General features: G+C 39.1%; 1 protein-coding gene across 2 annotated transcripts in view; it reads left to right on the forward strand.

Annotated features, from left to right (window-relative positions):
• The first annotated feature begins 9 nt into the window (after positions 1-9).
• The window catches only part of LOC133606246 (phosphatidylinositol-3-phosphate phosphatase MTMR1-like), a 19,103-nt gene continuing 5,854 nt past the window's right edge, over positions 10-13,258 (forward strand). Inside the window, exons 1-13 of one of the 2 annotated variants that reach the window (XM_061959975.2) lie at positions 10-349; positions 850-946; positions 5,334-5,399; positions 5,595-5,682; positions 6,623-6,717; positions 6,787-6,894; positions 6,964-7,062; positions 10,045-10,128; positions 10,208-10,357; positions 12,461-12,649; positions 12,718-12,903; positions 12,972-13,130; positions 13,199-13,246. In XM_061959975.2, coding sequence (XP_061815959.1) covers positions 249-349; positions 850-946; positions 5,334-5,399; positions 5,595-5,682; positions 6,623-6,717; positions 6,787-6,894; positions 6,964-7,062; positions 10,045-10,128; positions 10,208-10,357; positions 12,461-12,649; positions 12,718-12,903; positions 12,972-13,130; positions 13,199-13,246 — 1,470 coding nt within the window. In that variant the 5' untranslated portion in view covers positions 10-248. The remainder of the gene's footprint in view (positions 350-849; positions 947-5,333; positions 5,400-5,594; positions 5,683-6,622; positions 6,718-6,786; positions 6,895-6,963; positions 7,063-10,044; positions 10,129-10,207; positions 10,358-12,460; positions 12,650-12,717; positions 12,904-12,971; positions 13,131-13,198; positions 13,247-13,258) is intronic. The other variant, XM_061959976.2, reaches the window with a different exon arrangement.

Here is a 13,258-nt window from a genome sequence, read left to right on the forward strand (position 1 = left end):
TTCCCTAAACCAGAAGTAAGACGCCAGCTGTTGTCATGTTGAGCTAATCCCTATATCAGTCTCGTTGTTTTGCTCCCAATAGAACCACGAATGGCGAGAAAAACACATTGTCAACTACACAGTGTATAGTTGAACGTTTGCAGCAACACGTACAACTCGAAAGCAAACGCATCATATCCGCACCCTCATATCGGAGGACGCCGTGCTTCCCCCGCCTCTGTGACCTAGAAACAGCCCATCTTCCGCGGATGGAGAAGCAAAGCGCCGGCATGGCGGACGGAGCAGGCGGTAACAAAAAGCCATGGAGCTCGCCGAGCAGCGCACCAGTCAGTGGAGAAAGCCTGGAAAGGTAGTGAAACGTTGACATTACTCATAGCGGCAGCTATTTAAAGCTCGTATTTCCTCTCCACTGCACTTTCTTCCGGTTGACTCAAGTAGCTCTGATGCTACACTATTATGCAAATAGCGCATTATTATCTTTAATGAACTCGCAATCTATAACCACTTGTTTATTCACACAATATCATTAACTATCTTGTCCTTCATTTGGAGCAGCATTCGTGTACATGACTAGATGTTTTAAAGTAAGCCAATTGTCTTCCTGTTGACAATCATTCAGGATGTTGCAAGTGTTAGCTTCACGAAACAGGCCCAGCTAGGCTAACACTTACTGCTTCACAGAAATATGTAAGCTTACATTTACAGAGTATTTAAAACATATTTTACGAATAGTGGTATTTAAGATGCATTCCATAGGAACTTATGTGAATGCAGTGCCGTAGCGAGTGGCAAAACATGGCGGTGACCACCCCCTTTTCTGTCAATTTTCTTAAACTAATGTTTTTTTAGTCCATCAGGTTCTCATGTGGAGTGGTGCAAACAGCTGATGGCAGCCACCATCTCGAGTCAGATTTCAGCTTCAGCTGACCTCATCAATAGAGACAAGGTAACTAATGTGCAATTATTTACAAGGCTGTCTGTGGAGGTTAATTTGTATCTTTATTACGAAAGTTTTTATTTTATTTTACATTGAATTTGTGAAACTGAATTTTTTGCGTTTGCATTTTGTGAACTGAATTTAAAAACAAATCAAATTATGCAGAAAATGTCATTGAAAATAAATTCAGTGTACAAAAATTCAGTATGAAAATATGATGTGCTGAAAAATTCAATGTGGAAAAATGTGCTCCTTCAAAAAGCACTTCCGATAAATTAAGACTGAAGCAATCGATCCTGTCTCAGAACCAGTCAATGAGGTGTCAAGTTTGAAGTCACGTGACACAAGGCTTGCAAAACAACATGAAAAAAGGCAGTTAACTGGGCTACCTTGGCATAATACAACATAATTAACGTTTCAATGCAGCCCGCTGGATATTTTCAAACGATGCAAATTATTCCAATGGTTAGAATCTGCACTTTTGAGTGACATACGCAGCTCTGAGAATGAACAGAGTGGGGCAGAGTGGGCGAGGTTTGTTAACAGAGCAAAAAAGCCTGACAGTGAGTGTCTTTTACCCTTTGCGTTTATGTTTCGCCATGTTTGTTGCATCTTTGTTGTTCTTGCTCGATTATAAAAGATGTCGATCAAGGAGGTGGTCTGCAGGAGCGCAACATTCATATATTCGCAATATGCAGTGTTTTATTGTTCATAGATAATAATGTAAATCCCACATTCTATATATGTACATTCTGACTGTCATATAATTCATTAAAATATATATAAAGTACATTGTTTTGGGATAATCTGTTTAGTTTTTTACTGAAAAAGACAGTCAAAATGTATATGAACATACAGAATGTGGGATTTACAATGTTAACTATGAACAATAAAATATATGAACGTTGCTTCTCTACTTCCTAGACCGCCTCCTTGATTGACATCTTTTATAATTGAGCAAGAGCAACACAGATGCAACACACACAGTGAAAAATTAAGGCAAAAGATTAAAAAACATCCACTTATTTGATATAGTATCACTGTTCTGCCGAACTTTGTTGTAGAATTCTGCGTCTGTGACACTTGTGTTTGCAAGGTCTCAGGCTTGTTGCTGTCCACCCACTCTGACCCGTACGTGCAGAGCTTCCTATGGTCACCGTAGTGTGTTGTTAATCTATAAATGACTAAACTCTGTCTTGTGAACGAGTATACGCTCAAACATTTATTCCTCCCTTCATGAATGCATCCAAACATCTTTAGCCCTTACATTTACCTGAACATCATATTCCAACACTATCTGCTGGTCACATTGTGTATCACAGTTAGTTTAGCTGCAAATCATGACACATAACCCGTATGTCACTCAATCAGTGCAGATGTTAACCATTGGAATCATTTTTGAAATATGTATTATGTTGTATTGTGCCCAGGTAGCCCATTTAACTGCCTTTTTCATGTTGTTTTGATTGATTGATTGAAACTTGTATTAGTAGATTGCACAGTTCAGTACATATTCTGTACAATTGACAACTAAATGGTAACACCCGAATAACTTTTTCAACTTGTTTAAGTCGGGGTCCACGTAATCAATTCATGGTATTCATGGTGTTTTGCAAGCCTTGTGTCACGTTACTTCAAAATTGACACCTCATTGGCTGGTTCTGAGACAGGATTGATTGCTTTTTGAAGCAGCAAATTTTTCGCCACTGATCTTTTATACAATTAATTTTTCACTTAATTTTCTTACACTGAATTTATTTTCAATGAAATTGTCAGTATGATTTGATGTAAAAAAAAATTAAAAAATCAGTTCATAAAACTCATCAATCCATCTTCTACCGCTTGTGTCCCTCGGGCTCGCGGGGGGTGCTGAAGCCTATCCCAGCTGCACTCGGGCGGAAGGTGGGGTACACCCTGGACAAGTCACCACCTCATCGCAGGGCCAACAAAGCTAGACAACATTCACACACCAGGGACTCATAAAGTTCAAATGCAAAAAGTCACATAAATTCAGTGTCTAAAAAAAGCTTTCGTAATCCATCCATCCATTTTCTACCGCTTGTCCCTTTCTGGGTCGCGGGAGGTGCTGGAGCCTATCTCAGCTGCATTCGGGCGGTAGGCGGGGTACACCCTGGACAAGTCGCCACCTCATCGCAGGGCCAACACAGACAGACAACATTCACACACATATTCACACACTAGGGACAATTTAGTGTTGCCAATTAACCTATCCCCAGGTGCATGTCTTTGGAGGTGGGAGGAAGCCGGAGTGCCCGGAGGGAACCCACGCGGTCACGGGGAGAACATGCAAACTCCACACAGATATAAAGACACAAATTGACCTCCGTACTGTCAACCTATTGCACACTTTCTCTTCTGCTTTGGCTTATTTTTACACTATGCTTTTGACAGTCATGCATAAGATGGAGAGGCTATTCCCGATACACACAGAAAGTTTCTCAAACAAATCAAATGTTCAAACAAACATTTTACAAAGTGATCGCTGCAGACACAAGCGTGATCTGATTGTATTCCACAAGATGTTGACAGTCATATTTTTAAGAACTATTTCCTTCGACGCACTTCCATTTTTCCCTGACTTTATTACTTTCAGGACTCTATGAAAGCTATATTCTATCGCTCACGATTGGGACACCCAAGAACAGTAAGGCAATACCACATTTTCTGCTCAAACTCTACACTCACTCTCACTTCTTTTAATGCTACGCTCAAGCTGCTTGACCATAGTGTGAATTAAGCCGTGAAAAAGAAAAACTGTTATAGCTTGGTTGACGTCATATCCGTTTTTCTTGTATATAATCACTTTCCACTCTTGTGGTATGCAATCGTACCATGTTTGTGTGTGCAGCAATCACTTTGTAAAACGTTTGTATGAACATTTGATTTGTTTAAGAAACTTTCTGTGATGCAATCAAGATTATTGTTTGATAGCAGAATTCAATGTAAGAAAAGTACAATAGATTACATTAGTTTGTGTTCTGTTGTGGTTTCTATGTCTAAATATAACTACGAAGACCTGGTTGTGCAAATAAACTAACGTCATGTTAAGTCCTAGTAATAAATATTGTTATTGTTGGTCCAATCCACCATATTTTCATAACAGAAAATTAAAGCTTAGTTGTTGTTGTGCAGGAAATCCAAGTGCTTTATTCAACACTTGACCACATTATAGCGTCTTTGGTGACATTTTTAGGATCAAGAAAACATCCTTAGTAGTATTAATAAACTAGATGAATAAATCTCTAATAGGCTCAACAGCATATACTGAATCTTGTTATCGCTAGCAAATATTGCTGAATAACAGATATTTATAGTTGAACAATGAGACAAAATATGAACTTCACACCGAAAAAACAACTGCAGACATGATTTGTAGCAGGAAATCAACTGCAAACAAACAAATCCTTTTTCTCATTAGTGTCTCAGCCCGGCACGTTATGTCAGTCCAGTACGTTACTTAGCGACGAATAAGTCCAACTTTGTCTTTCACTGATCAATGTTTAAATTGTGGACCCTTCCAGATGTAAAGACACGATGTGCCGCCAATCTTTTCTTCTCTAAATCCGTGTAAGTGTCATTGAAGTGAGGTTGGAGTGAGCAGTAACGTCTTGGTGATGATAAATGCTTTAAATCACAAAAAAAAACATTTTTTCTTAAGAGTGTATAAATCCAGTCCATCCCATTTTAAATATTTTTTTCATGATCGCTTATATATTTGCCTCTAAACCTTTCAAAATACGCCCACATCTGCACTGATTCAGGTAAATAAACAGTAGCCTAAAGGGACTCCAGACTGTCGCCTGAAACCCGGAAGTGTCCGAACGTGCCTCTTGGTCTTGTAATTGCAACACAAAATTAAAAAAAGCTCTCCTCACTTCTCTGTGAGCGATTTGAGTATCTAATAATAGAAAAGCACGATATAAAATCTGATCCATTATTATTATTAATATTATTATTATTATCCTCACCTTAAAAATGAACCATCATATCACATAAGAAGCACATGTAATTCCTGTTTTGGTCAATAGGGTTGCACAAGGGTTAAAATATAAAATAAGTATGTTTCAATTGTTTTTATACTCCCAGAGGTCGGTCGACTGTAGATATACTTTTATTTTTTAATCAATTCCAAGTGACCTGCAATCCCAAGATGGGCCACTAGATTGCAGACAATGCTTATTGCACAAACACACTACGGTTGATTTGATAGCTTGGATGATACATATCTAATTTAGGTTATTCCTTAGAACATATTTTAATCCATATTTTACACAGAAAAAACACACACAATATGGTGTCTGTTCATATTCTTTGTATCTCTTCTGCAGTTTTCTCTTCCTCTCTCATTTCCATGTTGCCCCCCTCCTTGCCACAGGATTCACTGGATGAAGGCCTTTGTTACCATGGAGAGACTGACTCTGAGCATCCCTCCGATGCTTTGGCAAGTCTCTTTCTGCTTTTTCTTTTCTGTCCTTCCTCTTCACACTGCTCTCGTTTGTTCTTCTGCTGTCTTTGCCCGTCATCTGTCACTTTCACAGCCAGGTTTATTCAACTCTGCTAATGAGATGATCTTTATGTGATTAGTGTTGAGCACACATACAGAGCACCTTAATAACTTATACTGTTTTGTTTGTAGAACCTTCCGGCTCTAAGATACGGTGCCCGAGTCAGAATGCTCCAGAATCAGGTTCCTCTGCTACCAGGGGAGAACATTCAGACTGCAAGTGAGTTATTAGCAAGCTAGCACTTTTACTAGAACAGTAGATCCCCACTTTTCGTAAAGAGTTAGGTTCCAAGACCCCTAGTGAATGGTAAAAACTATGAAAAATTAACGCAAACATGGAAGTGATCTTCTTAGCAATAAGTCTTTAATAGGTGGCCTGTGGGCCACATCCGGCCAGTCAAAGCTGTTTCTTTTGGCTCGCCATACATCACCCAAATAAAGAAACCATTCGGTTTTATTAGAGAATTGCTTGTTTATGCAGCAGCACTTCTTGCGCTCAAGGGGGCAACGGCGAGGCATACACATCACAGTTGCTGCTTAGAAAAAATCCTGGCTCTTGAACAAATGTAATTGAAGACCCATGCTCTAAACCTAATACATGTAGGTTAATATTCTAAACATGCCTTATCAAACACATTTTACATTTTGTCATATTCATTAGGAAACAATTACACTCATACAGTATTGCACTCTCAAAACACGCAGTTACAAAACATCACGTCTGCTGGAAAATATTGAATGAATTGACTTGTGAGACGGCACCCTATGCTGTATTCATAGCTGCAGCACTCCCCCCCACCCCCCTTGAGATAGCGCATCAAACACTTAAAAAAAGAAAAAAAGTTAAGAATAGAATAGACTTGCACATTAAGAACAACGAAATTGCAGATAACCCTGCCAGCAGCAAAGCACATACTGTACAAACAAGACATTTATGTTACAGTTAAAAATGTATGTCTAAAAGATAATGTTGAAAAAGGTAAGTAATGAACTGGCATATAAAAGTGTATATATACAATGCAAACAATACAGTGAGGTATATAAATGTTACATTAAAGTGCATAGTGAAGTGGATTATTATAAAAGAAAGTAATCTACAAATATGGTAGTGATCTACTGTAATGTATTGTAATTAATAACCTTTTTTGTTTTTCATGCAGTCCAGGACGTGATGTACATTTGTCCATTCAATGGTCTTCTCAATGGAACACTGACCATCACAGACTACAAGCTCTACTTCAGCAGCATGGAAAGGGTACACCACATTATACTTTTTCTGCTTTTCTTCCTTTAACTTTGTAACATATTAGGTGTCTTCATCCAGGAATCTCCATTTGTTCTTGATGTCAACCTGGGAGCCATCAGCCGCTTGGAGACCATCAGCATACCCAACCAAGGCGAGAATACTAAAGGGCTGGAGCTGGTCTGCAAGGTACACATGCAAAGAAACAACAGAAAAAGCTATTTTATTTTTTATGCACTGTGTTTTTGGTTATATCAGGACATGAGGAGTCCCAGGTTTGCCTACAAGACAGAGATGAGTCTTCCGGATGTGGTGGACATGCTCGCCAAACTTGCGTTCCCTCTTTCACACAGCCTGGTCAGTCACATTATTTTAGCATGCTCACCAAATGTTCCCCGGGCTGCACTTTGGGCCCCTTTGCTTTAGTGAGACATTTTTTGAGGGAGCTTTGAACAGTCTCTCATTACACTGTGCAGGTGTACGCACTTAATGTTGTATACAGAGGTGGGTAGGTAGCCCAAAAAAATGGTAAGAGTACTTCAGAGTAATATGACTTACCGGTAAGTCAAAAGTAGTCATCCAGATAATTACTTGAGTAACGCATGTTCAGTGAGAAAACTACTCAAGTATTGAGTTACTGGTGAGTGATTTCTGATTTATTTAGTAGAGTGCAACAATTGGTTCTTGAACCTGATTCATAAATAGAAAAATGCCTATAGCGAAGTAGAGTTCCCCATAAGAAATAATTTAAACATGAATAATGGGTTCCAGCCTCAATAAAAATCCATATTTTAGTTAAGGTTAGTGCACTTTGAACACAATATTAAGTGATATACAGTACTGTATATGAAACAAACATATCAAGGGAAGATGGATCAACTTTCTATTTAACAACAAGCTGAACTGTACTGTATGCGCTGCTCTACCAACACGCGTACACACACAGAAGCCACCACTATGGTGCCCTCTCAAACAATCAGAAAGCCTTACTTTAACAACCAAATTGCTACAATAATGAACATTTTAAAAAAGCGAAGTCCACCCACATCAGAGGGGCAGACAGACAGAGGTACCCCCTTCTACCCTCTTCCGTGTGTGCTCTCTTGTGTTCAAGGACCGGTACCGGTCATATCTTTTCCTCACTGTGCCACAAGTATGTTCTGGCATCTTTTTCCAGAAAAGTAACAGGTGTCTTCGCAATTAAAACTTGTTGTGGAAAGGTCGTCAATCTTTGTCAGTCATTAATGTACAGTACTCCTTGCAAATAGTCTTTATTTTTAATCCACAGGCCTTCCCCTTCCTTTTTTCATGGTGGTCTGTTAGGTTTTTGGGACTTATTTTGACTTAGCAAAATGGACAAAACTAGTCAAAGGGGGATAAACACAAAAAAGGCACACATACTGAAGCGTTGAGAAAGGAGTGTGTCTTGTGCAGAAAGTGAGTGAAAGGCGCCGCCTCCGCTATAATGATGCACCCTGCATTTTTGTCTGGAGGAGTAAAAATTAATGACTGAATGAAGCGTTCGTACACAGAGACATGGTTCTCACACGGAGGAATACTTGGGACAATTCAAGAGTTTGTCAATCAAAAGTTTAGCAAATGGTGAAGTTTGTAAATTGAGGTTCCACTGCAGTTATTTTATAATTGTACACTTAAGTATAAGTGTACAATTATAAAATAACTGCAGTGGAACTCCAACCGTAGTTGCTAGACAAAGAGAGACTACTACAGATTATTCCACAAAAGACCCACATTTTACAGGCACTTATAAAAAAAACATTTTTAGTGACACTGATGGCAGCACATGACATAAATGTTATATTTCCTAGTTTGTAAGTAAACAATGAAGAGTTGTGCTGCCTCGTCTGACATGTCACTTTTTACAGTGTGTGGTTTGAAGTCAAACAATCATCAAAGTTTATTTAATCACAAGTGTCTCAAAGGGCTGCACAAGCCACAATGACATCTTCTGCTCAGATCCTGCATGTGCGGTCATGTGCTTGCCAGGCTATGTTTGATTGGTGAAATTAAGTCACATGTCACTGGTGCTTATGTTGGATTGGTGAAACAGTCATGTAACCGTAATCGCTGGAAGAATTCCTCTAATTAGCCAAACATGTGTCTCTGCAAGCAGTAATCAATAGCTTGTAAATACATATGATGACATAAATATATGTAGTGATCGGAATTTAAAAAATTAAAAAGAGCCTTCTTCTTTACCAAAATACTCAAGTATGTTGAATTAAAACTACTCTGACAAGTAAAATGTATCCAAAAAGTTACTTACCGTAAGTAAATGTAGCATGCTACTACCCACCTCTGCTTGTATATTGCTGGAGATTGTTATAATTTATTTTTTAATACCACAGCAATTGGCAACTCAGTTTATTAAGGGTATTATATATATGTTATGTATATATGAGACTATAGTTGAATTTAGTTTAATATTTTTCTTAATTGTTATAGTATATTTCCCCACTTAAATTGGAGATGTTCAATTCTAACACAAACCAAGGAAGTCAGATAATGTATTTATTTCATGTAATGCAATTCTTTTTAATGCATTTACAAGCATTTAAAATAACAGTAGTATGCTAATGTTAAAATGTGACAGGCTAGCATACTTTTAAGAAGGCGCCAAGTAACGGAATCCATGACTAAAATGTAAAAAAGTTTGAAATTAGCTAAAATAAAATGTTAGCATGCTAAGATTAGCATACTAACAGGTTAACAGCTAGCATACTTCCAAGATGGCGCAATATAACAAAATTCATGAGCTGAACAGGTTGGTGTTAGAACAGATTGAATCGTTGAAGAAATGTGGGAATTGTGGAACTTGGAAAGTTAATTTCAATAGGAATTTCCTGGTAATTTGGGAGTTTCAGGAAAAGTGGGATTTTTTGGAAAATGACAATAGAGGGGTGTCAAAAACATGTTTTTTGAATGAATCGCGAACCGGAAATACTGGGAATTCCTAGAATTTCTTTGAACTTGAAAAAATGATCGTTTGAATTTCCAAGATGAGCTTAATGGTTTGAATTGGTTGAAACATGTGGCAATTGTGGTAGTTTGAAAAATGGGCAATTAATTTCGAATGGGGAATAATGTCCCTGGAAATCTGGAAAAAAAAATTTTTTTAAACAAAGCCCGGGATTCCTGTAAAAGACTTAACATTTTGAAGTTGGAACAATATGAATAGGATAAAAAATGTGCAGAAGGAGAACGCCAAAATATGGAGAAGAATAAGATTAAGAATAATATGAATTAACAGATGAGTTTTGGTGTAGAATAATATATGTCCGAATGCTTTGGAACATTCACACAATGTCTTCTGTGCAGACGTTGTTTGCCTTCCAGTACAAGGAGCAGTTTCCTGTGGACGGCTGGAAGGTGTATGATCCTGTAGCAGAGTACAGACGTCAGGTAAGGGGACTCTTAGTGATGAGCACTGTAAAGAAGCGTGCAATAACGTAAATGTACTTTTTGCTGCCTGTGACTGCAGGGTCTCCCTAATGAGAGCTGGACTATCAGTAAGGTCAACAGCACCTACGAGCTGTGTGACACCTACCCCTCTGTACTGGTCATTCCCACTAACATCACTGACGACGACATCAAGCGAGTGGCTGCCTTCCGAGCCAAGCATCGCATTCCGGTCAGAGAAATAATGCTAAATCTGTGGTCCCTAACCTTTTTGAGCCACGTTCCCACAAACCTCTGACGGCATTATAATACTCTAATGCAGTGGTTCTTAAACTTTTTTCGCCAAGTACCACTTTAGAAAACACCTAGCTCTCCAAGTACCACCATAATGACCAACATTCAAATATAGTTTCGTAGTAGGCCATTATAAACAAGGCAGAGTGTTTTTTTTTTAGCAAGTAACATTACACATAGTGTGAACAGTAGCACTGTGTTTTGAGTATAGGAAAATAAAACGGTTACATTACAATATTTATATCAATGATTCTATGACGTACCACTAGATGGAGCCCACGTACCTCTAGTGGTACCCATACTACAGTTTGACAATAATTGTTCTGATGCTGTTTATTTGTGTTAAAGACAAGGGCAACATCAGATTAAAACTACAAAATTACTACAAACACACCATTAATGCAATTGTGGAGTTTTCTAGAGAGAAGATTGTTTGATGTGTGGCTAACAGGACGTGTGTTTTACTTTAATGTTTTTAACGCCCATTGTTTGGTAATCGCCAAACATCTAGTCTTGATCATGAACAGCAACATCATCGTCAATACCATTGTAGAAAGCTCAGGATAGTTTGTTTGAACTTTAATCCGAAATGAGGAAACACAAATTAGCATGAAAGAAACCATATTTGGAGTAGCAGCTAATATTTCAGTTTATTTCTTGTATCCTTTTTATCCTGAGTAGTAACCTTAAATTTTATTCATCATCTCTTATGAGAAAACTTGTTAATGTAACAATGGCATATGGCTGAGGGCGTGACCCCAGGATGCAGTGACAGATGGTGGGGTGCAGGTCAAAAAATCGAATTCTTTACTTGGAGAGCAAAACACAGCATGAACAAAAAAAACTAAACAGAGTAACTCATGCACACTGACAAAAAGGCAATTAAACAGAACTGCCAAGGAGCAACAGGTAAACCTAAATGGACTTGATTAGAAACAGAAAACAGGTGCGTTGGCAGGAAACTAAACAAAGTGAAAGTGCAGCAAAAGACAAGCACATCTAGCTGCAGATTGCAGACGCTCTTATGTAATGCCCACTCTAACCCGCTCTCCCTTTAAAGACGTACCAACAGGGGTAACGACAACAGAAGCGAAGTGTGTCTTAAACAGAAGTGAAGCAGGAAAGACAATGCGTAATACGGTAATCAGAAATACAATTTAAAAATACTGCTGTAAGTAAGTTAGGGTTGGAGTTGGGGTTAGGGTTGCATATAAACAGCTGAAAAAGCAAAACATTCAACAACCGAAATAACACCAACCATTGTGCGTTGCAACAGCCATCTTGGATCAGCCATCTTGGATCACATTAACAATTGCAGTGTCCACTCTTGCGTTGTCAGCGCCACTGTGGGCATGTCTTTCGACACGGTTCACTGCTGTTGTCGTCACCCCTGTGGGCGCGACTTTGAGTGTCTGTAGGTAGACCCTTCTTGCTAAAGAAATCTAACAGGAAATAGAACCAAAAAGACCACTAGGACAGGAAATAATACAGAACACAGGAAAATAACTAACAAACTATCGAGTGGCATCATGACAGTTAACTTAGATACATTTTTTGCAACTGCTAGTAGTGATTACGAGAGCCCAACTGTGGGACGTCAGATTCAAATAAATGTGTCTTATTTTCAAAATAAAATAAGCGCCCTCTTTTCCTAAATTGATTTTTACATTTACATAAAATTTGGTGTAGTTATTTATGAAACTAATTGTCTATTTTCTTTATCATCGCTTCTGAAAGTTTTATCGACCAAATTCAACCCCGTCTACAGACTCGAGGTTGGGATGGTAGGGGACCTCTGTGCTATACAATACTAAATGCTTATAATTTATGCTAAATGCTTCTACATGCTTCCAATGTATGCTAAATGATGGCGAATTCCTTCTATATGATGCTAAATATTGCTCAATGATGCTAAATTGTGCAAAATGCAGCTGAATGATACCGCTAAATAATGCAAAATATAGTAAAATAATGGTAAATAAGCGAAATTACTTTCTAAATGTTTTCTGGCTTTGCTTTGACACCCCCACCCTTCTTGCAGGTCTTATCCTGGATCCACCCCGAGTCCCAGGCTACCATCGTGCGCTGCGGCCAGCCTTTAGTCGGACCCTCAGACCGCCGCTGCAAAGAGGACGAGCACTTGCTCCAAATCATCATGGACGCCAACGCTCAGTCCCACAAGCTCAGCATTTTTGACGCCCGCCATTGCAGCGTGGCAGACACCAACAAAGTCAGACCCTCTCCTTTTTTTGATTTCTCTTCGCTACTCTCCACTTTCAGTTTTCTCTTTCTTTGCAGACCAAAGATGGCGGCTATGAAAGCGAGAGCTTTTACCCCAGCGTGGAGCTTAACTTCCTGGAGATCCCCAACATCCACGTAATGCGTGAGTCTCTGAGGAAGATGAAGGATGTGTTGTACCCCACCATCGATGAAGCCCACTGGCACTCCAATATCGACCAGACTCACTGGCTGGAGTACATAAGGGTAAGAAAAGCCACACAACTTCCCCAACCCCCCACCTGGAATTTGCTAGCTGAAATTGTTGTGTGCAGCTCCTGTTAGCCGGAGCAGTCAAGATAGCCGACAAGCTGGAATCCGGGAAGACATCTGTGGTGGTCCACTGCAGCGACGGCTGGGATCGAACAGCGCAGCTCACTTCTCTGGCCATGCTCATGCTGGACGGACATTACCGCACGCTGAGAGGCTTCCAGGTCTCACATATACACACACATTGTACTTTTACATGTGTCTATCTTGACAGTGTGTGTGTGTGTTGTAGGTTCTGCTGGAGAAAGAGTGGATCAGTTTTGGACACAAGTTTTCTGCTGTAAGAACACAT

Source organism: Nerophis lumbriciformis, linkage group LG05 (genome assembly GCF_033978685.3).
Source record: "Nerophis lumbriciformis linkage group LG05, RoL_Nlum_v2.1, whole genome shotgun sequence".
Classification (NCBI taxonomy): Eukaryota; Metazoa; Chordata; class Actinopteri; order Syngnathiformes; family Syngnathidae; genus Nerophis; species Nerophis lumbriciformis.